Raw genomic sequence first — 25,385 nt, 5'->3', positions numbered from 1 at the left:
GTGGTGGAGACGGGGGATGAGTGGTGGAGACGGGGGATGAGTGGTGGAGACGGGGGATGAGTGGTGGAGACGGGGGATGAGTGGTGGAGACGGGGGATGAGTGGTGGAGACGGGGGATGAGTGGTGGAGACGGGGGATGAGTGGTGGAGACGGGGGATGAGTGGTGGAGACGGGGGATGAGTGGTGGAGACGGGGGATGAGTGGTGGAGATGGGGGATGAGTGGTGGAGATGGGGGATGAGTGGTGGAGATGGGGGATGAGTGGTGGAGACGGGGGATGAGTGGTGGAGACGGGGGATGAGTGGTGGAGATGGGGGATGAGTGGTGGAGATGGGGGATGAGTGGTGGAGATGGGGGATGAGTGGTGGAGATGGGGGATGAGTGGTGGAGACGGGGAATGAGTGGTGGAGACGGGGGATGAGTGGTGGAGACGGGGGATGAGTGGTGGAGACGGGGGATGAATGGTGGAGACGGGGGATGAGTGGTGGAGACGGGGGATGAGTGGTGGAGACGGGGGATGAGTGGTGGAGACGGGGGATGAGTGGTGGAGATGGGGGATGAGTGGTGGAGATGGGGGATGAGTGGTGGAGATGGGGGATGAGTGGTGGAGATGGGGGATGAGTGGTGGAGATGGGGGATGAGTGGTGGCGCTGGCAGCAGGTGAGTGTCAGACGGCAGCTGCGGGGGCTGCGGATCCCCCAGGCCTGTCTGGGGCTGGAGGAAGCGGCCACCTCTGGAACACTTCACTCGCTCCTCATCTCCCCCCCACGGGACAATAATCCGCCCCCCACTCTCCTCCTTCCTGAGCCCCAGATCACTTTACAAGAGCAGCCGCCTCCCCCGCTGCAGGTGACGCTTTAACCCCCTGAATGCCAGAGGAAAACCGCTCTGATATTAACCCCTCACATCCCGAGAGACATTAGTCCCTGCTGAGGTGGCGTCACTGTGGGGCCCCGTCATCTGCTTGTGGCCCCCGGATAGGACGTCTGGTGTGTGATAATGAGCTGAAGTAGGCGGGGTTAGATGAAGGGGCGTGGCCTTACACATCAGCAAGAAAATTACACAGAAAACAGCGCAAAAGCCGCTGCGACCTGTGAAAAAGCCGCCGTCCACCTGCGCCAAGACCTCATCACTCAGGAGCTCCGCCGTCTGTCAGTGAACAGAAACATCTACTGCATCCTGTCCCAATGCCGCTCACAGCAGAGGGTTTGTTACATCACCCTGCGCCAGGAGGGCGGCCGTGTGACGAGGCACCACCCTGCGCCAGGAGGACGGCCGTGTGACGAGGCACCACCCTACCCCAGGAGGGCGGCCATGTGACGAGGCACCACCCTGCGCCAGGAGGGCGACCGTGTGACAAGGCACCACCCTGCGCCAGGACGGCCATGTGACGAGGCACCACCCTGCGCCAGGAGGGCGACCGTGTGACAAGGCACCACCCTGCGCCAGGACGGCCATGTGACGAGGCACCACCCTGCGCCAGGAGGGCGACCGTGTGACAAGGCACCACCCTGCGCCAGGACGGCCATGTGACGAGGCACCACCCTGCGCCAGGACGGCCATGTGACGAGGCACCACCCTGCGCCAGGACGGCCATGTGACGAGGCACCACCCTGCGCCAGGACGGCCATGTGACGAGGCACCACCCTGCGTCAGGAGGATGGCCATGTGACGAGGCACCACCCTGCGTCAGGAGGGCGGCCGTGTGACGAGGCACCACCCTGCACCAGGACGGCCATGTGACGAGGCACCACCCTGCGCCAGGACGGCCATGTGACGAGGCACCACCCTGCGCCAGGACGGCCATGTGACGAGGCACCACCCTGCGTCAGGAGGATGGCCATGTGACGAGGCACCACCCTGCGCCAGGAGGGCGGCCGTGTGACGAGGCACCACCCTGCACCAGGACGGCCATGTGACGAGGCACCACCCTGCGCCAGGAGGACGGCCATGTGACGAGGCACCACCCTGCGCCAGGAGGGCGGCCGTGTGACGAGGCACCACCCTGCGCCAGGACGGCCATGTGACGAGGCACCACCCTGCGCCAGGAGGGCGGCCGTGTGACGAGGCACCACCCTGCGCCAGGACGGCCATGTGACGAGGCACCACCCTGCGCCAGGACGGCCATGTGACGAGGCACCACCCTGCGTCAGGAGGATGGCCATGTGACGAGGCACCACCCTGCGCCAGGAGGGCGGCCGTGTGACGAGGCACCACCCTGCACCAGGACGGCCATGTGACGAGGCACCACCCTGCGCCAGGAGGACGGCCATGTGACGAGGCACCACCCTGCGCCAGGAGGGCGGCCGTGTGACGAGGCACCACCCTGCGCCAGGACGGCCATGTGACGAGGCACCACCCTGCGCCAGGAGGGCGGCCGTGTGACGAGGCACCACCCTGCGCCAGGAGGGCGGCCGTGTGACGAGGCACCACCCTGCGCCAGGAGGGCGGCCGTGTGACGAGGCACCACCCTGCGCCAGGAGGGCGGCCGTGTGACGAGGCACCACCCTGCGCCAGGAGGGCGGCCGTGTGACGAGGCACCACCCTGCGCCAGGAGGGCGGCCGTGTGACGAGGCACCACCCTGCGCCAGGAGGGCGGCCGTGTGATGAGGCACCACCCTGCGCCAGGAGGGCGGCCGTGTGATGAGGCACCACCCTGCGCCAGGAGGGGGTCCGTGTGATGAGGCACCACCCTGCGCCAGGAGGGCGGCCGTGTGATGAGGCACCCTCGTGGCTGACCCCAACCCTGACTAGTCAACGTGTCCATACACTGACAGCAAGCAGAGATCTGAGAGTCGGCTCCAGCTATGAGGACCCCCGTGGTCCGGAGATTGGCATCGCTCCATATGTAAAGTGGTCACCCGGAGAGCCACAGCCAGTATTGGGTGGGGGCTAAGCCTCTGTACCCGGAGACCCCCATCTGGCTGCAGACCCTTCTCTCCTGCAGGTGGCGCTGCATACCACCATTAGGTCCTGGCACTTATGACCAGAGCTGACAGGGGCCGGACCCCGGAGTGCTCAGTCCTCGCCGCCGGCAGCCTCGGGGTTAATGTGCTGGTCCGGCTCATGTGCCGTCTGCCCAGAATTCAGTCCAGTTTTATTAGAAGCTGCAGGGACGGGGCGAGGGGCTGCCAAGTGCTGGAGAGGAGGGGGCACCTCACAAGGAGCAGCTACCGAACTCCTCCGCCCCCCTCCAGGGTCACAGTCAGCTTCTGCAGAGAGGGGGAGCCGGCAGCCAGAGACAGCGCCAGCAGCCGGGGGCTCATTCATTACCTGAGCAGCTGGAAAAGACATTGTGCTCCCCGCCGAAAACTTCCTAACCCCGGAGCGGGGGAGGGGATCCTACAGAGGCCGGAGGAGCCAGGGCGAGGGAAAGTGGGGGATCCAAAGATAGAGGGGGGATCCTACAGAGGCCGGAGGAGACAGGGCGAGGGAAAGTATGGGGATCCAAAGATATAGGGGGGATCCTACAGAGCCCGGAGGAGCCAGGGCAGCGGAAAGTGGGGGATCCAAAGATATAGGGGGGATCCTACAGAGGCCGGAGGAGCCAGGACGAGGGAAAGTGGGGGATCCTACAGAGGCCGGAGGAGACAGGGCGAGGGAAAGTGGGGGATCCAAAGATATAGGGGGATCCTACAGAGGCCGGAGGAGAAGGGCGGCGGAAAGTGGGGGATCCAAAGATATAGGAGGGATCCTACAGAGGCCGGAGGAGCCAGGGCGAGGGAAAGTGGGGGATCCTACAGAGGCCGGAGGAGACAGGGCGAGGGAAAGTGGGGGATCCAAAGATATAGGGGGATCCTACAGAGGCCGGAGGAGACAGGGCGGCGGAAAGTGGGGGATCCAAAGATATAGGGGGGATCCTACAGAGGCCGGAGGAGCCAGGGCGAGGGAAAGTGGGGGATCCTACAGAGGCCGGAGGAGACAGGGCGAGGAAAGTGGGGGATCCAAAGATATAGGGGGATCCTACAGAGGCCGGAGGAGACAGGGCGGCGGAAAGTGGGGGATCCAAAGATAGAGGGGGATCCTACAGAGGCCGGAGGAGACAGGGCGAGGGAAAGTGGGGGATCCAAAGATAGAGGGGGATCCTACAGAGGACGGAGGAGCCAGGGAGAGGGAAGGTGGGGGACCCAAAGATATAGGGGGATCCTACAGAGGACGGAGGAGCCAGGGAGAGGGAAGGTGGGGGACCCAAAGATATAGGGGGATCCTACAGAGGCTGGAGGAGACAGGGCGAGGGAAAGTGGGGAATCCAAAGATAGAGGGGGGATCCTACAGAGGCCGGAGGAGACAGGGCGAGGGAAGGTGGGGGACCCAAAGATATAGGGGGATCCTACAGAGGCCGGAGGAGCCAGGGCGAAGGAACCCAAAGATATAGGGGGATCCTACAGAGGCCGGAGGAGCCAGGGCGAGGGAAAGTGGGGGACACAAAGATAGAGGGGGATCCTACAGAGGCCGGAGGAGACAGGGCGAGGGAAAGTGGGGGATCCAAATATATAGGGGGGATCCTACTGAGGCCAGAGGAGCCAGGGCGAGGGAAGGTGGGGGACCCAAATATATAGGGGGGATCCTACTGAGGCTAGAGGAGCCAGGGCGAGGGAAGGTGGGGGACCCAAATATATAGGGGGGATCCTACTGAGGCCAGAGGAGCCAGGGCGAGGGAAGGTGGGGGACCCAAATATATAGGGGGGATCCTACAGAGGCCGGAGGAGCCAGGGCGAGGGAAGGTGGGGGATCCAAAGATATAGGGGGATCCTACAGAGGCCGGAGGAGCCAGGGCGAGGGAAAGTGGGGGATCCAAATATATAGGGGGGATCCTACAGAGGCCGGAGGAGCCAGGGCGAGGGAAGGTGGGGGATCCAAAGATATAGGGGGATCCTACAGAGGCCGGAGGAGCCAGGGCGAGGGAAGGTGGGGGACCCAAATATATAGGGGGGATCCTACAGAGGCCGGAGGAGCCAGGGCGAGGGAAGGTGGGGGATCCAAAGATATAGGGGGATCCTACAGAGGCCGGAGGAGCCAGGGCGAGGGAAGGTGGGGGACCCAAATATATAGGGGGGATCCTACTGAGGCCAGAGGAGCCAGGGCGAGGGAATGTGGGGGACCCAAATATATAGGGGGGATCCTACAGAGGCCGGAGGAGCCAGGGCGAGGGAAGGTGGGATCCTACAGAGGCCGGAGGAGCCAGGGCGAGGGAATGTGGGGGACCCAAATATATAGGGGGGATCCTACAGAGGCCGGAGGAGCCAGGGCGAGGGAAGGTGGGATCCTACAGAGGCCGGAGGAGCCAGGGCGAGGGAAGGTGGGGGACCCAAATATATAGGGGGGATCCTACTGAGGCCAGAGGAGCCAGGGCGAGGGAAGGTGGGGGATCCAAAGATATAGGGGGATCCAACAGAGGCCGGAGGAGCTAGGGCGAGGGAAGGTGGGGGACCCAAATATATAGGGGGGATCCCACAGAGGCCGGAGGAGCCAGGGCGAGGGAAGGTGGGGGACCCAAATATATAGGGGGGATCCTACTGAGGCCAGAGGAGCCAGGGCGAGGGAAGGTGGGGGACCCAAATATATAGGGGGGATCCTACAGAGGCCGGAGGAGCCAGGGCGAGGGAAGGTGGGGGATCCAAAGATATAGGGGGGATCCTACAGAGGCCGGAGGAGCTAGGGCGAGGGAAGGTGGGGGATCCAAAGATATAGGGGGATCCTACAGAGGCCGGAGGAGCCAGGGCGAGGGAAGGTGGGGGATCCAAAGATATAGGGGGATCCTACAGAGGCCGGAGGAGCTAGGGCGAGGGAAGGTGGGGGATCCAAAGATATAGGGGGATCCTACAGAGGCCGGAGGAGCCAGGGCGAGGGAAGGTGGGGGATCCAAAGATATAGGGGGATCCTACAGAGGCCGGAGGAGCTAGGGCGAGGGAAGGTGGGGGACCCAAATATATAGGGGGATCCTACAGAGGATGGAAGAGCCAGGGGCGAGGGAAGGTGGGGGACCCAAATATATAGGGGGGATCCTACAGAGGCCGGAGGAGCCAGGGCGAGGGAAGGTGGGATCCTACAGAGGCCGGAGGAGCCAGGGCGAGGGAAGGTGGGGGACCCAAATATATAGGGGGATCCTACTGAGGCCAGAGGAGCCAGGGCGAGGGAAGGTGGGGGACCCAAATATATAGGGGGGCTCCTACAGAGGCCGGAGGAGCCAGGCTGAGGGAAGGTGGGGGATCCAAAGATATAGGGGGATCCTACAGAGGCCGGAGGAGCTAGGGCGAGGGAAGGTGGGGGACCCAAATATATAGGGGGGATCCCACAGAGGCCGGAGGAGCCAGGGCGAGGGAAGGTGGGGGACCCAAATATATAGGGGGGATCCTACTGAGGCCAGAGGAGCCAGGGCGAGGGAAGGTGGGGGACCCAAATATATAGGGGGGATCCTACAGAGGCCGGAGGAGCCAGGGCGAGGGAAGGTGGGGGATCCAAAGATATAGGGGGATCCTACAGAGGCCGGAGGAGCTAGGGCGAGGGAAGGTGGGGGATCCAAAGATATAGGGGGATCCTACAGAGGCCGGAGGAGCCAGGGCGAGGGAAAGTGGGGGATCCAAATATATAGGGGGGATCCTACAGAGGCCGGAGGAGCCAGGGCGAGGGAAGGTGGGGGATCCAAAGATATAGGGGGATCCTACAGAGGCCGGAGGAGCCAGGGCGAGAAAAGGTGGGGGACCCAAATATATAGGGGGATCCAACAGAGGCCGGAGGAGCCAGGGCGAGGGAAGGTGGGGGACCCAAAGATATAGGGGGATCCTAGAGGCCGGAGGAGCCAGGGCGAGGGAAGGTGGGGGACCCAAATATATAGGGGGATCCTACAGAGGCCGGAGGAGCCAGGGCGAGGGAAGGTGGGGGATCCAAAGATATAGGGGGATCCTACAGAGGCCGGAGGAGCCAGGGCGAGGGAAGGTGGGGGACCCAAATATATAGGGGGGATCCTACTGAGGCCAGAGGAGCCAGGGCGAGGGAATGTGGGGGACCCAAATATATAGGGGGGATCCTACAGAGGCCGGAGGAGCCAGGGCGAGGGAAGGTGGGATCCTACAGAGGCCGGAGGAGCCAGGGCGAGGGAAGGTGGGGGACCCAAAGATATAGGGGGATCCTAGAGGCCGGAGGAGCCAGGGCGAGGGAAGGTGGGGGACCCAAATATATAGGGGGATCCTACAGAGGCCGGAGGAGCCAGGGCGAGGGAAGGTGGGGGACCCAAAGATATAGGGGGATCCTAGAGGCCGGAGGAGCCAGGGCGAGGGAATGTGGGGGACCAAAATATATAGGGGGATCCTACAGAGGCCGGAGGAGCCAGGGCGAGGGAAGGTGGGGGACCCAAAGATATAGGGGGATCCTAGAGGCCGGAGGAGCCAGGGCGAGGGAAGGTGGGGGACCCAAATATATAGGGGGATCCTACAGAGGCCGGAGGAGCCAGGGCGAGGGAAGGTGGGGGACGCAAAGATATAGGGGGATCCTAGAGGCCGGAGGAGCCAGGGCGAGGGAAGGTGGGGGACCCAAATATATAGGGGGATCCTACAGAGGCCGGAGGAGCCAGGGCGAGGGAAGGTGGGGGACCCAAAGATATAGGGGGGATCCTACAGAGGATGGAAGAGCCAGGGGCGAGGGAAGGTGGGGGGCCTAAATATATAGGGGGATCCTACAGAGGCCGGAGGAGCCAGGGCAGGTGGGGGACCCAAAGATATAGGGGGATCCTACAGAGGATGGAAGAGCCAGGGCGAGGGAAGGTGGGGTACCCAAAGATATAGGGGGATCCTACAGAGACCGGAGGAGCCAGGGCGAAGGAACCCAAAGATATAGGGGGGAGCCTACAGAGGCCGGAGGAGACAGGGCGAGGGAAGGTGGGGGACCCAAAGATATAGGGGGATCCTACAGAGGTCAGCGGAGCCAGGGCGAGGGAAGGTGGGGGACCCAAAGATATAGGGGGGGATCCTACAGAGGCCGGAGGAGACAGGGCGAGGGAAGGTGGGGGACCCAAAGATATAGGGGGATCCTACAGAGGTCAGCGGAGCCAGGGCAAGGGAAGGTGGGGGACCCAAAGATATAGGGGGGGGGATCCTACAGAGGCCAGTGGGGGAAGGTGGGGGACCCAAAGAAAGAGGGGGGATCCTACAGAGGGCAGCAGAGCCAGGGTGAGGGAAGGTGGGGGACCCAAAGATAGAGGAGAGGGAAAAATAAAAGAAAGTGAGGAGGGGCGACCCAAATCGTGACCACAGACTGGGGCTCCGTTACCCCCCACCTGAGAGCGGTGAGGGTGGGGAACCACAGAGTGACCAGACTGCGCTTTACCTGGAGAGTCTGGTTCGGTAGTGCCGAGCAGAGCACTACGGTTCGCCTGCAGGAGCACAGAGCGACGGCATTGTCACCAGATTATCAGGGTCACATCGGCGGTATTAATGATCTTCTCTTCACCATGTCCACACCTCCCATCAAACTGGTGACTCCTCCCTCCAGACTCCTCGCTGACTCATACAGTCACAGGGCAGCCTCCCTAGCAGCATCTTACCTCTTCATCTGAGGAGTCCTGCTCGTACTCATCCTTCCCTCCGCTCTCCGGATCCGGCCTCCTCTGTAGAGCCTAAAAGAGAGGCAAGAAGAAAGTCAAGAGATGCCCCCGATCCTGACAACTACATCCCCAACATCATAATGACAGGAAGCATGAAAGTACACCCCATCCATACAACAGGTGTGAATAAAGAGATCAGCGGCAACTTCATCACTAGGGGGAATGATCTAGGGGGAAAGATCAGCGGAGGCCCCATCACTAATATGGTGTATATAGGGGAGTAATGATCAGCGGAGGCCCCATCACTAATATGGTGTATCTAGGAGGGAATGATCAGCGGAGGCCCCATCACTAATATGGTGTATATCACTAATATGGTGTATATAGGGGGGGTAATGATCAGCGGAGGCCCCATCACTAATATGGTGTATCTAGGGGGGTAATGATCAGCGGAGGCCCCATCACTAATATGGAGTATCTAGGGGGGTAATGATCAGCGGAGGCCCCATCACTAATATGGTGTATCTAGGGGGGTAATGATCAGCGGAGGCCCCATCACTAATATGGTGTATCTAGGGGGGTAATGATCAGCGGAGGCCCCATCACTAATATGGAGTATCTAGGGGGGTAATGATCAGCGGAGGCCCCATCACTAATATGGTGTATCTAGGGGGGTAATGATCAGCGGAGGCCCCATCACTAATATGATGTATCTAGGGGGAGAATGATCAGCGGAGGCCCCATCACTAATATGGTGTATATAGGGGGGTAATGATCAGCGGAGGCCCCATCACTAATATGGTGTATCTAGGGGGGTAATGATCAGCGGAGGCCCCATCACTAATATGGTGTATCTAGGAGGGAATGATCAGCGGAGGCCCCATCACTAATATGGTGTATCTAGGAGGAGAATGATCAGCGGAGGCCCCATCACTAATATGGTGTATCTAGGGGGGTAATGATCAGCGGAGGCCCCATCACTAATATAGTGTATCTAGGGGGGTAATGATCAGCGGAGGCCCCATCACTAATATGGTGTATATCACTAATATGGTGTATATAGGGGGGGGAATGATCAGCGGCGGCCCCATCACTAATATGGGGTATCTAGGGGAGTAATGATCAGCGGAGGCCCCATCACTAATATGGTGTATCTAGGGGGGTAATGATCAGCGGCGGCCCCATCACTAATATGGTGTATCTAGGAGGGTAATGATCAGCGGCGGCCCCATCACTAATATGGTGTATCTAGGGAGGGGAATGATCAGCAGCGGCCCCATCACTAATATGGTGTATCTAGGAGGGAATGATCAGCGGAGGCCCCATCACTAATATGGTGTATCTAGAGGGGTAATAATCAGCGGCGGCCCCATCACTAATATGGTGTATCTAGGGAGGGGAATGATCAGCGGAGGCCCCATCACTAATATGGTGTATCTAGGAGGGAATGATCAGCGGAGGCCCCATCACTAATATGGTGTATCTAGGGGGGTAATGATCAGCGGCGGCCCCATCACTAATATGGTGTATCTAGGAGGGAATGATCAGCGGCGGCCCCATCACTAATATGGTGTATCTAGGGAGGGGAATGATCAGCGGAGGCCCCATCACTAATATGGTGTATCTAGGAGGGAATGATCAGCGGAGGCCCCATCACTAATATGGTGTATCTAGGGGAGTAATGATCAGCGGAGGCCCCATCACTAATATGGTGTATCTAGGAGGGTAATGATCAGCGGCGGCCCCATCACTAATATGGTGTATCTAGGGAGGGGAATGATCAGCAGCGGCCCCATCACTAATATGGTGTATCTAGGAGGGAATGATCAGCGGCGGCCCCATCACTAATATGGTGTATCTAGGGGGGTAATGATCAGCGGAGGCCCCATCACTAATATGGTGTATCTAGGGGGAGAATGATCAGCGGAGGCCCCATCACTAATATGGTGTATCTAGGGGGAAAGATCAGCGGAGGCCCCATCACTAGTATGGTGTATCTAGGGGGGGGGAATGATCAGCGGAGGCCCCATCACTAATATGGTGCATCTAGGAGGGAATGATCAGCGGAGGCTCCATCGCTACTATGGTGTATCTAGAGGGGTAATAATCAGCAGAGGCCCCATCACTAATATGGTGTATATAGGGGGGTAATGATCAGCGGCGGCCCCATCACTAATATGGTGTATATAGGGGGGTAATGATCAGCGGCGGCCCCATCACTAATATGGTGTATCTAGGAGGGAATGATCAGCGGAGGCCCCATCACTAATATGGTGTATCTAGGAGGGAATGATCAGCGGCGGCCCCATCACTAATATGGTGTATCTAGGAGGGAATGATCAGCGGAGGCCCCATCACTAATATGGTGTATCTAGGAGGGTAATGATCAGCGGAGGCCCCATCACTAATATGGTGTATCTAGGAGGGAATGATCAGCAGAGGCCCCATCACTAATATGGTGTATCTAGGAGGGAATGATCAGCGGCGGCCCCATCACTAATATGGTGTATCTAGGAGGGAATGATCAGCGGCGGCCCCATCACTAATATGGTGTATCTAGGAGGGAATGATCAGCGGCGGCCCCATCACTAATATGGTGTATCTAGAAGGGAATGATCAGCGGCGGCCCCATCACTAATATGGTGTATCTAGGAGGGAATGATCAGCGGCGGCCCCATCACTAATATGGTGTATCTAGGAGGGAATGATCAGCGGAGGCCCCATCACTAATATGGTGTATCTAGGGGGGTAATGATCAGCGGAGGCCCCATCACTAATATGGTGTATCTAGGAGGGAATGATCAGCGGCGGCCCCATCACTAATATGGTGTATCTAGAAGGGAATGATCAGCGGCGGCCCCATCACTAATATGGTGTATCTAGGAGGGAATGATCAGCGGAGGCCCCATCACTAATATGGTGTATCTAGGGGGGTAATGATCAGCGGAGGCCCCATCACTAATATGGTGTATCTAGGAGGGAATGATCAGCGGCGGCCCCATCACTAATATGGTGTATCTAGAAGGGAATGATCAGCGGCGGCCCCATCACTAATATGGTGTATCTAGGGGGGTAATGATCAGCGGCGGCCCCATCACTAATATGGTGTATCTAGGAGGGAATGATCAGCAGCGGCCCCATCACTAATATGGTGTATCTAGGAGGGAATGATCAGCGGCGGCCCCATCACTAATGTGTATCTAGGAGGGAATGATCAGCAGCGGCCCCATCACTAATATGGTGTATCTAGGAGGGTAATGATCAGCGGAGGCTCCATCGCTAATATGGTGTATCTAGGAGGGTAATGATCAGCAGAGGCCCCATCACTAATATGGTGTATCTAGGAGGGAATGATCAGCGGCGGCCCCATCACTAATATGGTGTATCTAGGAGGGTAATGATCAGCGGCGGCCCCATCACTAATATGGTGTATCTAGGAGGGAATGATCAGCGGCGGCCCCATCACTAATATGGTGTATCTAGAGGGGGGAATGATCAGCAGAGGCCCCATCACTAATATGGTGTATCTAGGAGGGAATGATCAGCGGCGGCCCCATCACTAATATGGTGTATCTAGAGGGGTAATAATCAGCGGAGGCCCCATCACTAATATGGTGTATCTAGAGGGGTAATAATCAGCAGCGGCCCCATCACTAATATGGTGTATCTAGGAGGGTAATGATCAGCGGCGGCCCCATCACTAATATGGTGTATCTAGGAGGGTAATGATCAGCGGAGCCTCCATCACTAATATGGTGTATCTAGGGGGGGTAATGATCAGCGGCGGCCCCATCACTAATATGGTGTATCTAGAGGGGTAATGATCAGCGGAGGCCCCATCACTAATATGGTGTATCTAGAAGGGAATGATCAGCGGAGGCCCCATCACTAATATGGTGTATCTAGGAGGGAATGATCAGCGGAGGCCCCATCACTAATATGGTGTATCTAGGAGGGAATGATCAGCGGCGGCCCCATCACTAATATGGTGTATCTAGAGGGGTAATAATCAGCAGCGGCCCCATCACTAATATGGTGTATCTAGGAGGGTAATGATCAGCGGCGGCCCCATCACTAATATGGTGTATCTAGGAGGGTAATGATCAGCGGAGCCTCCATCACTAATATGGTGTATCTAGGGGGGGTAATGATCAGCGGCGGCCCCATCACTAATATGGTGTATCTAGAGGGGTAATGATCAGCGGCGGCCCCATCACTAATATGGTGTATCTAGGGATAATGATCAGCGGAGGCTCCATCGCTAATATGGTGTATCTAGGGATAATGATCAGCGGCGGCCCCATCACTAATATGGTGTATCTAGGAGGGTAATGATCAGCGGAGGCTCCATCGCTAATATGGTGTATCTAGGGGGGTAATGATCAGCGGAGGCCCCATCACTAATATGGTGCATCTAGGGATAATGATCAGCGGAGGCTCCATCGCTAATATGGTGTATCTAGGGGGGGGTAATGATCAGCCGTGCTCCTCCACCACTACGATTGGTCACTTTCCTTTCTACCAGGTAACTATTTTTGCAATTTTTAAGCTTTAATATGTTTATTCCCTTACGCCAGAGAGTCCCGCACACAGTAACATTTCCCACCCGTCTACTTCACATCAGAACAAATTTTTTAACTTTTTTTTTTTTTGTTAGGTTATAAGGTTAAAAGATGTCCAGTGAAAATACCTAAAAGTGACACCATTCTAAAAACTGTGCCCCTCAAGGTGCTGAAAACTGCATTCAAGAATTTTATTAACCCTTCAGGTGCTTCACATGAATTAAAGCAAAGTGTAAGGAAAAAAAACATTAAAAATGTTACTTATTATCACATAATAGTCGCTTTAGCCCTAAATTTTACATTTTCACAAGGGTAACAGGAGAAAGGGCACCATACAGTTTGTATTGCAAATTCTGCTGAGTATTCATATAACCCATAAGTGGGGGAAAACTACTGTTTCGGTGCACAGCAAGGCTCTGAAGAGATGGACTGACTTTTGACCGAGCGCAAAATTGACAAATCAAGAACAGGCGCCATGTCGCCTTTGCGGAGACCCCTGATATGGCTACACAGTGGAAACACGCCACAGGTGATCCCATTTTGGAAGCTAGACTCCTTGAGGAATCTCTGTGGGTGTGAAAACAATCATTATAGTACCACACAGATTTTTAAAGGGAACCTGTCACCCTAAAAATCGTACCAGAGCTAAGCCCACCGGCATCAAGGGCTTTTCTATAGCATTCTGTAATGCATTCTGTAGTGCTGTAGATAAGCCCCCGATGTATCCTGAAAGATGAGCAATAAAAGTTAGATTATACTCACCCAGGGGCGGTCCCGTTCTGTTCTGGTCCGATGGGCATTGCGGTCCGGGGCCTCCCATCTTCTTACTATGACGTCCTCTTCTTGTCTTCACGCTGCGGCTCCTGCGCAGGCATACTGATTTGCCCTGTTGAGGGCAGAGCTAAGTACTGCAGTGCGCAGGCGCTGGGCCTCTCGGACTTTTCCTGGCACCTGCGCACTGCAGTACTTTGATCTGCCGTCAACAGGACAGACAAAGTACGCCTGCGCCGGAGCCACAGCAGGAAGAAAAGAAGAGGACGTCATCGTATGAAGATGGGAGGCGCTGGACCCGGATCGTGACGCCCATTGGACCGGACCGCAGCGGGACCGCCCCTGGGTGAGTATAATTTAACCTCTTTTTCTCATCTTTCAGGATACATCGGGGCTTATCTACAGCAATACAGAATGCATTACAGAATGCTGTAGATAAGCCCCTGATGGCGGTGGGCTTAGCTCAGGTACGATTTTTGGGGTGACAGAGTCCCTTTAAAATATTGGGATGTGAAAATGAAATGCGTTTTTTTTTCACGAAAGTTGATTTAGCCTCAATCTTCTTCCCATTTTCACCAGTGTAAAAAACAGAAAACCTTCACCCTATCAGTGCCTGTGCAGTACTGACGGAGCGCTATTTCACTATTGGAGAGCAGATTTTTCCAGAATAGTTTGAGGACTCCATTTGCAGATACGCTGAGTGCCAGAATAGCAGAATCCCCTGAAGTGACCTATCCCTCCCCTGAGGAAGCCTGGTTAGTCGAAACTTGTTGGGGATGCTAGGAGTTATTTTTGCTTTAGTGCAGCCAGCATATGTGTAATCGGCATTTGTACATAACTGAACTGATTGATGGATTCTGATCAACATGAACAGAAAATTATCATTTTAAGAACACAAATATTTTAAATTAATTTATCTACTTACCTTATGCAATAATAAACACCTCCCCTATATCACAATAAATGGGTTTGTAATTACAGTGACTGGATCGCTCACTGACAGCTCTCGTCAGACGCACTTGTCATTGTTCCTCCGCTCATCGCTCACTGACCGCTCTCGTCAGACGCATTTGTCACTGTTCTCCGCTCAGTGACAGCTCTCGTCAGACGCACTTGTCACTGTTCCTCCGCTCACTGACAGCTCTCATCAGACGCACTTGTCATTGTTCCTCCGCTCAGTGACAGCTCTCGTCAGACGCACTTGTCACTGTTCCTCCGCTCACTGACAGCTCTCATCAGACGCACTTGTCACTGTTCCTCCGCTCATCGCTCACTGACAGCTCTCGTCAGACGCACTTGTCACTGTTCCTCCGCTCACTGACAGCTCTCATCAGACGCATTTGTCACTGTTCTCCGCTCAGTGACAGCTCTCAGACGCACTTGTCACTGTTCCTCCGCTCACTGACAGCTCTCAGACGCACTTGTCACTGTTCTCCGCTCAGTGACAGCTCTCGTCAGACGCACTTGTCACTGTTCCTCCGCTCAGTGACAGCTCTCGTCAGACGCACTTGTCACTGTTCCTCCGCTCACTAACAGCTCTCAGACGCACTTGTCACTGTTCCTCCGCTCACTAACAGCTCTCAGACGCACTTGTCAGTTCCTCCCCTCATCGCTCACTGACAGCTCTCGTCAGACGCACTTGTCACTGTTCCTCCGCTCACTGACAGCTCTCATCAGACGCACTTGTCACTGTTCCTCCGCTCAGTGACAGCTCTCGTCAGACGCACTTGTCACTGTTCCTCCACTCACTGACAGCTCTCATCAGACGCACTTGTCACTGTTCCTCCGCTCACTGACCGCTCTCGTCAGACGCATTGGTCACTGTTCTCCGCTCAGTGACAGCTCTCGTCAGACGCACTTGTCACTGTTCCTCCGCTCAGTGACAGCTCTCGTCAGACGCACTTGTCACTGTTCCTCTGCTCATCGCTCACTGACAGCTCTCGTCAGACGCACTTGTCACTGTTCCTCCGCTCACTGACAGCTCTCAGACGCACTTGTCACTGTTCCTCCGCTCACTGACCGCTCTCGTCAGACGCACTTGTCACTGTTCCTCCGCTCAGTGACAGCTCTCGTCAGACGCACTTGTCACTGTTCCTCCGCTCACTGACAGCTCTCAGACGCACTTGTCACTGTTCCTCCGCTCATCGCTCACTGACAGCTCTCGTCGGACGCACTTGTCACTGTTCCTCCGCTCATCGCTCACTGACCGCTCTCGTCAGACACATTTGTCACTGTTCTCCGCTCAGTGACAGCTCTCGTCAGACGCACTTGTCACTGTTCCTCCGCTCACTGACAGCTCTCAGACGCACTTGTCACTGTTCCTCCGCTCACTGACAGCTCTCGTCAGACGCACTTGTCACTGTTCCTCCGCTCAGTGACAGCTCTCGTCAGACGCACTTGTCACTGTTCCTCCGCTCACTGACAGCTCTCATCAGACGCACTTGTCACTGTTCCTCCGCTCAGTGACAGCTCTCGTCAGACGCACTTGTCACTGTTCCTCCGCTCACTGACAGCTCTCATCAGACGCACTTGTCACTGTTCCTCCGCTCACTGACCGCTCTCGTCAGACGCATTGGTCACTGTTCTCCGCTCAGTGACAGCTCTCGTCAGACGCACTTGTCACTGTTCCTCCGCTCAGTGACAGCTCTCGTCAGACGCACTTGTCACTGTTCCTCTGCTCATCGCTCACTGACAGCTCTCGTCAGACGCACTTGTCACTGTTCCTCCGCTCACTGACAGCTCTCGTCAGACGCATTGGTCACTGTTCTCCGCTCAGTGACAGCTCTCGTCAGACGCACTTGTCACTGTTCCTCCGCTCACTGACAGCTCTCGTCAGACGCACTTGTCACTGTTCCTCCGCTCACTGACAGCTCTCAGACGCACTTGTCACTGTTCCTCCGCTCATCGCTCACTGACAGCTCTCGTCAGATGCACTTGTCACTGTTCCTCCGCTCATCGCTCACTGACAGCTCTCGTCAGATGCACTTGTCACTGTTCCTCCGCTCACTGACCGCTCTCGTCAGACGCATTGGTCACTGTTCTCCGCTCAGTGACAGCTCTCGTCAGACGCACTTGTCACTGTTCCTCCGCTCAGTGACAGCTCTCGTCAGACGCACTTGTCACTGTTCCTCTGCTCATCGCTCACTGACAGCTCTCGTCAGACGCACTTGTCACTGTTCCTCCGCTCACTGACAGCTCTCGTCAGACGCATTGGTCACTGTTCTCCGCTCAGTGACAGCTCTCGTCAGACGCACTTGTCACTGTTCCTCCGCTCACTGACAGCTCTCGTCAGACGCACTTGTCACTGTTCCTCCGCTCACTGACAGCTCTCAGACGCACTTGTCACTGTTCCTCCGCTCATCGCTCACTGACAGCTCTCGTCAGATGCACTTGTCACTGTTCCTCCGCTCATCGCTCACTGACAGCTCTCGTCAGATGCACTTGTCACTGTTCCTCCGCTCATCGCTCACTGACAGCTCTCGTCGGACGCACTTGTCACTGTTCCTCTGCTCATCGCTCACTGACAGCTCTCGTCAGACGCACTTGTCACTGTTCCTCCGCTCATCGCTCACTGACAGCTCTCGTCAGACGCACTTGTCACTGTTCCTCTGCTCATCGCTCACTGACAGCTCTCGTCAGACGCACTTGTCACTGTTCCTCCGCTCACTGACAGCTCTCAGACGCACTTGTCACTGTTCCTCCGCTCACTGACCGCTCTCGTCAGACGCATTGGTCACTGTTCTCCGCTCAGTGACAGCTCTCGTCAGACGCACTTGTCACTGTTCCTCCGCTCAGTGACAGCTCTCGTCAGACGCACTGGTCACTGTTCCTCCGCTCACTGACAGCTCTCAGACGCACTTGTCACTGTTCCTCCGCTCATCGCTCACTGACAGCTCTCGTCAGATGCACTTGTCACTGTTCCTCCGCTCATCGCTCACTGACAGCTCTCGTCAGATGCACTTGTCACTGTTCCTCCGCTCATCGCTCACTGACAGCTCTCGTCAGACGCACTGGTCACTGTTCCTCCGCTCACTGACCGCTCTCGTCAGACGCATTTGTCACTGTTCTCCGCTCAGTGACAGCTCTCGTCAGACGCACTTGTCACTGTTCCTCCGCTCAGTGACAGCTCTCGTCAGACGCACTTGTCACTGTTCCTCTGCTCACTGACAGCTCTCAGACGCACTTGTCACTGTTCCTCCGCTCACTGACAGCTCTCAGACGCACTTGTCACTGTTCCTCCGCTCACTGACAGCTCTCAGACGCACTTGTCACTGTTCCTCCGCTCACTGACAGCTCTCAGACGCACTTGTCAGTTCCTCCCCTCATCGCTCACTGACAGCTATCAGACGCACTTGTCACTGTTCCTCCGCTCATCGCTCACTGACCGCTCTCGTCAGACGCATTTGTCACTGTTCTCCGCTCAGTGACAGCTCTCAGACGCACTTGTCACTGTTCCTCCGCTCACTGACAGCTCTCAGACACACTTGTCACTGTTCCTCCCCTCATCGCTCACTGACAGCTCTCAGACGCACTTGTCACTGTTCCTCCGCTCATCGCTCACTGACCGCTCTCATCAGACGCACTTGTCACTGTTCCTCCGCTCATCGCTCACTGACCGCTCTCATCAGACGCACTTGTCACTGTTCCTACGCTCACTGACAGCTCTCGTCAGACGCACTTGTCACTGTTCCTCTGCTCATCGCTCACGTGACAGCTCTCAGATGCACTTGTCACTGTTCCTCCGCTCATCGCTCACTGACAGCTCTCAGATGCACTTGTCACTGTTCCTCCGCTCATCGCTCACTGACAGCTCTCAGACGCACTTGTCACTGTTCCTCCGCTCATCGCTCACTGACAGAAGACCAGAGTAACAGTTCTATGTGGCAAATCACCCAGGAAAGCTTGTTTCTACAATAAACCTTCCCAGTAACTCCTGTAATTGGCTAGCTTGAAGGTGACATCATCAGGACGTGAACCAATCATGTCTTGATGAGGTCGGGGGTCAGTGCTAGCGTTCTGCACCGGAATCCCTGCGCTTGCAGGTATGTGTGGGTCCCGATCTCTACAAGACTGCCGACCGGAGACAAATGTCGGCGCTGCACAAAGCCCAGCAAGGACCAATGTTTATTTACCGGGGACAGTCATGAGGGGGTTAAAGACTGATGAGCTGAATCCTCCTAAAATGTATGTAGATACAGGAGATCAATTCTCCCTGCATGAGTCATCAGTCACTGCAGAAGCTCCTGGCAGAGGGAGGAGCAGCTGGGTCAGGAGGTGAAGCAGGGAATGATAAATGCAGGGACAAGAGACGTCCTGTTTATACATAGAGCAGAGAGAGAAGAATTAGGCTATGTTCACACACTGCGTTTTTGCAGCATTTTTAATGCAGATTTTCAGCTGTATTTTACAGAACCAGTAAAGCCTAGGAGAGTTCAGCAATCTCCTGCAGACATTGGTTTATTTTTGCTGACGGATGTGGAACACTGCGGTGTGTCACTTGTATGAGCATCTCTTCACACAGTGATGAGTAAGTGCAAAAATGCCACAAAAAACGCAGCACAACACACAGCTATCAGGTTGTGCTCTGATTTTGGTGCAAAAACCTTAAAGGGGTTTTCACTACAAGCACAATATCTTCAAAATGTTTGGCCCCTGTAAAATAATGAAGCCAATGGTCACCTCCAGTGCCGGGGTGCCGGCACCATTCCCGGGGTGCCGGCACCATTCCCGGGGTGCCAGCACCATTCCCGGGGTGCCAGCACTCGCAGTCCTGGGGCTCTCCTGCTTACCCTGACCCCTATTAGCACCGGCGTCACTGTCTCCGCCTTCAGACATATGGACCATGAGGACGTCCAGGCTCCAGCTGTCTCAAACTGCCGCTTCCTCAGGAGGTGGACACCAGGACGCCGGGATAACAATGGCACGGGAGCCACGGGGAGAGCGAGCACCGACACTGCAGGAACAGTGCAGGCACAGAAGGTGAGTATAGGCTGTATTTATAGGGAACCGGCGAGGGGTACGAGGAGGGGACGTCCTAGAAGGGGACAAGGTCTGTAAGGAGTAAAGTCTGCAAAGACTTTAGTCTGCAGCGTGTTTCCAATATTTGTGCCCTAGAAGTGTGAAGATTACTGTAGAATTAAAACCAGAAGGATATATACAGACTGTGCCCTGCTATCTGCCACCATCGCACTCTAACAAGCATGTCTATTCTTCCTACAGGTATGTTCATGCACCCAGCTCTCCAGCCTGCTCTCCTGCTTTGTCTGTCTATGAAGTGCATATAGTACATTACCCAACTTTCCACACAGACTTGCTTCTACTCCTAGCTTTCAGATGGTATGTCTTTTAACTAACCCCAGCTCTACCTCAGTGTTATTTATGACCTTGCTTACTTTGACTTGATTATATGCATCTGGTCCACTCTTAATTCTCTGACCAAGATGAACAGAGACCACTCCTCTCTGCTTCACACCTGAATGCACTTTGTAGCAGATATATTGCATAGCACAAGTCTGCAAAGACTTTAGTCTGCAGGGTGATCCTATAAGTGTGAAAATTACTGTAGAATTAACACCAGAATTGAACCAGAAGGGAACTGAAGGTAACTGGACATAGTCACTGTAAACAATGTTTCTGATTGTTTTCACTCTCACCCCTATAATCCTTCACTTTCTGCAAACTACCCTAATCCCTACACCAAGTAAGGAACTGTTTATCTCTGCTTCAATTCTCCCCATCAGAACTGTTCCTCAACATACGCTCCTCTGACGCCAAGCACAGACAGCCACCTAATGCCCTCTCCTGCTCCCACCTGCTAACACTTTCTCTGCTCCTTCTCAATGCTGGTGATATCTCTCCAAATCCTGGTCCTCCTCACCACATCCCCACAGTCAGTTCTACCTCCCATCCACGCTCTATCACAAACTTCCGTAACCTCTCTAACCTTATACCCATTTGCCCAGCCCCCGCTTCCCCAGTCCCACTAACAGGAGCTCCGTGGAACACTTGCTCTGTCAGCAACAAGCTTTCCTACATCCATGATCTTTTTGTTACTACCAAACTTTCCTTCCTCGCCATCACCGAAACCTGGCTCACCCCCTCCGACACAGCCTCTCCTGCTGCACTTTCGTATGATGGCTTCCACCTTTCCCACACACCCCGCCCCAGCAGCAAGCATGGTGGAGGAGTTGGTTTTCTCCTGTCAGATAACTGCTCCTTCACCCCAATCCCACTGCCACCCTCTGTTATCCTCCCTTCCTTTGAGGTGCACTCTGTGCGCATCTACTCCCCCTCCAACCGGTTGTCATTTACCGCCCCCCAGGGCCAGCCACCACCTTCTTTGACCACTTCACCACCTGGCTACTTCAATTCCTCTCCGTGGACATCCCCAATATCATTATGGGCGACTTCAACATCCCCATTGATACTTCCCTCTCAGCTGCCACTAAACTTCTATCTCTCACTTCCTCCTTCGGCCTCACTCAATGGTCTTCTGCAGCCACCCACAAAGATGGTCACACATTGGACCTCATCTTCACCCGCCTCTGCTCCCTATCTAACCTCTCTAACTCGCCTCTTCCTCTTTCTGACCACAATCTACTCACATTCTCTTCCCTCTCCACTCCTTGTCTACAATCCCCACCCCACAAACTTGCACACCCTTGCAGAAATCTTAAACACTTTGATCTACACTCACTCTCTGAATCCCTCCTCACTCTCACAGACATAAGTTCCCTACACAATGCGGATGACGCTGCCGCTCTATATAACACCACAATAGCTGTAGCTTTGGAATCTCTTGCCCCTCGCACACATACCAAAGCTCGCAAAATCAACAGACAGCCCTGCCACAACAGCCTGACCAAAGAACTGAGGCGGGCTTCCAGGGCTGCTGAGCGGAGATGGAAAGATCCCACTCCAACGAGCACTTCATCGCAATCAAACAGTCCCTCACTACTTTCATGGCCACACTCGCTGCAGCAAAACAAACCTACTTCTCATTTCTCATATCCTCCCTGTCTCACAACTCTAAACAGTTATTCAACACTTTCAATTCTCTCTTCCATCCCCCAACACCTCCTCCCTCCCCACTTATCTCAGCTGAAGACTTTGCCTCATTTTTCAAGCATAAGATTGATAACATCAGACAGTTTTGGTCAACAACCCCCAGAGTCCTTCCTCCCAACTTCCCAGCCCCTCCACCTCCAAATCCAACTTCTCCACCATTACAGAAGATTGTCTCTCCATTCTACTCTCAAGATCGCATCTCACCACCTGTGCACTTGACCCGATCCCATCCCACTTCATCCCAACATCACCACAGTCTTCATCCCAACCCTAACCCATCTCTTCAACCTATCACTAACAACTGGTGTTTTCCCTAAAGCTTTAAACATGCCTCCATCACACCTATCCTCAAAAAGCCCTCTCTTGACCCATCCTCTGTATCTAGCTATCTCCCTATATCACTTCTCCCCTATGCCTCCAAACTACTGGAACAACACGTCTACCTTGAACTGTCCTGCCATCTATCTTCCTGCTCCCCCTTTGACCGCTTACAATCTGGCTTCCGGTCACACCATTGCACTGAAACTGCCCTAACTAAGGTCCCCAATGACCTATTAACCACCAAGAGCAAGCAACACTACTCTGTCCCCCTCCTCCTGGACCTGTCGGCTGCCTTTGACACAGTGGACCATTCCCTATTACAGACCCTCTCATCCCTTGGCATCACAGACCTCGCCCTATCCTGGATCTCGTCATACCTACTGACCGAACATTCAGCGTCTCCCACTCACCCACCACCTCACCTCACCCCCTATCTGTCGGAGTCCCACAAGGTTCAGTCCTTGGGCCCCTGCTCTTCTCCATTTACACCTCTGGCCTCAGACAGCTCATAGAATCTCATGGCTTTCAGTATCACCTCTATGCTGATGACACAGATCTACATCTCTGGACCAGATATCACCTCCCTACTAACCAGAATCCCTCAATGTCTGTCCGCTATTTCATCCTTCTTCTCCGCTAGATTTCTGAAACTTAACATGGACAAAACAGAATTCATCATCTTTCCCCCATCTCACGCGACCCCCCCAACGAACCTATCCATTACAGTAAATGGCTGCCCACTCTCCCCAGTCCCACAAGCTCGCTGCCTCGGGGTAATCTTGGATTCTGATCTCTCCTTCAAACCACATATCCAAGCCCTTTCCACTTCCTGCCGCCTTCAACTCAGAAATATTTCACGGATCCGTACATTCCTCAACCAAGAATCTGCAAAAACCCTAATCCATGCCCTCATCATCTCTCGCCTTGACTACTGTAACCTCCTGCTCTGTGGCCTCCCCTCTAACACTCTTGCACCCCTCCAATCTATTCTAAACTCTGCTGCCCGACTAATCCATCTGTCCCCCTGCTATTCCCTGGCCTCTCCCCTCAGTCAATCCCTTCACTGGCTCCCCATTATCCAGAGACTCCAGTACAAAAGCCTAACCATGGATGTACAAAGCCATCCACAACCTGTCTCCTCCATACATCTGTGACCTCGTCTCCCGGTACTGACCTGCACGCAACCTCCGATCCTCACAAGATCTCCTTCTCTACTCCCCTCTTATCTCCTCTTCCCACAATCGTATACAAGATTTCTCTCGCGTATCACCCCTACTCTGGAACCCTCTACCACAACACATCAGACTCTCGCCTACCATCGAAACCTTCAAAAAGAACCTGAAGACCCACCTCTTCCGACAAGCCTACAACCTGCAGTAACCACTAATCGACCAAACCGCTGCATGACCAGCTCTATCCTCACCTACTGTATTCTCACCCATCCCTTGTAGATTGTGAGCCCTCGCGGGCAGGGTCCTCTCTCCTACTGCATCCTCACCCATCCCTTGTAGATTGTGAGCCCTCGCAGGCAGTGTCCTCTCTCCTCCTGTATCCTCACCCATCCCTTGTAGACTGTGAGCCCTCGCAGGCTGGGTCCTCTCACCTCCTGTATCCTCACCCATCCCTTGTAGACTGTGAGCCCTCGCGGGCAGGGTCCTCTCACCTCCTGTATCCTCACCCATCCCTTGTAGATTGTGAGCCCTCGCAGGCAGGGTCCTCTCTCCTCCTGTATCCTCACCCATCCCTTGTAGATTGTGAGCCCTCGCGGGCTGGATCCTCTCTCCTCCTGTATCCTCACCCATCCCTTGTAGATTGTGAGCCCTCGCGGGCTGGATCCTCTCTCCTCCTGTATCCTCACCCATCCCTTGCAGATTGTGAGCCCTCGCGGGCAGGGTCCTCTCACCTCCTGTATCCTCACCCATCCCTTGTAGATTGTGAGCCCTCGCGGGCAGGGTCCTCTCTCCTCCTGTATCCTCCCCCATCCCTTGTAGACTGTGAGCCCTCGCAGGCAGGGTCCGCTCTCCTCCTGTATCCTCACCCATCCCTTGTAGATTGTGAGCCCTCGCGGGCAGGGTCCTCTCCTCCTGTATTCTCACCCATCCCTTGTAGATTGTGAGCCCTCATGGGCAGGGTCCTCTCTCCTCCTGTATCCTCACCCATCCCTTGTAGACTGTGAGCCCTCACAGGCAGGGTCCTCTCACCTCCTGTATCCTCACCCATCCCTTGTAGATTGTGAGCCCTCGCAGGCAGGGTCCTCCTCCTCCTGTATCCTCACCCATCCCTTGTAGACTGTGAGCCCTCGTGGGCAGGGTCCTCTCCTCCTGTATCCTCACCCATTCCTTGTAGACTGAGCCCTCGCGGGCAGGGTCCTCTCTCCTGTATCCTCACCCATCCCTTGTAGACTGTGAGCCCTCGCAGGCAGGGTCCTCCTCCTCCTGTATCCTCACCCATCCCTTGTAGACTGTGAGCCCTCGCAGGCAGGGTCCTCTCTCCTACTGTGTTCTCACCCATCCCTTGTAGACTGTGAGCCCTCGCAGGCAGGGTCCTCTCTCCTCCTGTATCCTCACCCATCCCTTGTAGATTGTGAGCCCTCGCAGGCAGGGTCCTCTCTCCTCCTGTATCCTCACCCATCCCTTGTAGACTGTGAGCCCTCGCAGGCAGGGTCCTCTCTCCTACTGTGTTCTCACCCATCCCTTGTAGACTGTGAGCCCTCGCAGGCAGGGTCCTCTCTCCTCCTGTATCCTCACCCATCCCTTGTAGATTGTGAGCCCTCGCAGGCAGGGTCCTCTCTCCTCCTGTATCCTCACCCATCCCTTGTAGATTGTGAGCCCTCGCGGGCAGGGTCCTCTCTCTTCCTGTATCCTCACCCATCCCTTGTAGATTGTGAGCCCTCGCAGGCAGGGTCCTCTCTCCTCCTGTATCCTCACCCATCCCTTGTAGACTGTGAGCCCTCGCGGGCAGGGTCCTCTCTCCTCCTGTATCCTCACCCATCTCTTGTAGATTGTGAGCCCTCGCAGGCAGGGTCCTCTCACCTCCTGTATCCTCACCCATCCCTTGTAGACTGTGAGCCCTCGCAGGCTGGATCCTCTCACCTCCTGTATCCTCACCCATCTCTTGTAGATTGTG

General features: G+C 55.5%; 1 protein-coding gene across 1 annotated transcript in view; it reads right to left on the bottom strand.

Annotated features, from left to right (window-relative positions):
- The window catches only part of BOP1 (BOP1 ribosomal biogenesis factor), an 88,903-nt gene that overhangs the window by 32,355 nt on the left and 31,163 nt on the right, over positions 1–25,385 (bottom strand). The window contains exon 3 of the mRNA XM_077271560.1: positions 8,539–8,610. Within this exon, the coding sequence (XP_077127675.1) occupies positions 8,539–8,610 (72 nt within the window). The remainder of the gene's footprint in view (positions 1–8,538; positions 8,611–25,385) is intronic.

The sequence above is a fragment of the Ranitomeya variabilis genome, chromosome 6 (genome assembly GCF_051348905.1).
Source record: "Ranitomeya variabilis isolate aRanVar5 chromosome 6, aRanVar5.hap1, whole genome shotgun sequence".
Taxonomy (NCBI): Eukaryota; Metazoa; Chordata; class Amphibia; order Anura; family Dendrobatidae; genus Ranitomeya; species Ranitomeya variabilis.
Note: the sequence above shows the minus strand (reverse complement) of the source record. Positions and strands in the feature narration are given on the sequence as shown.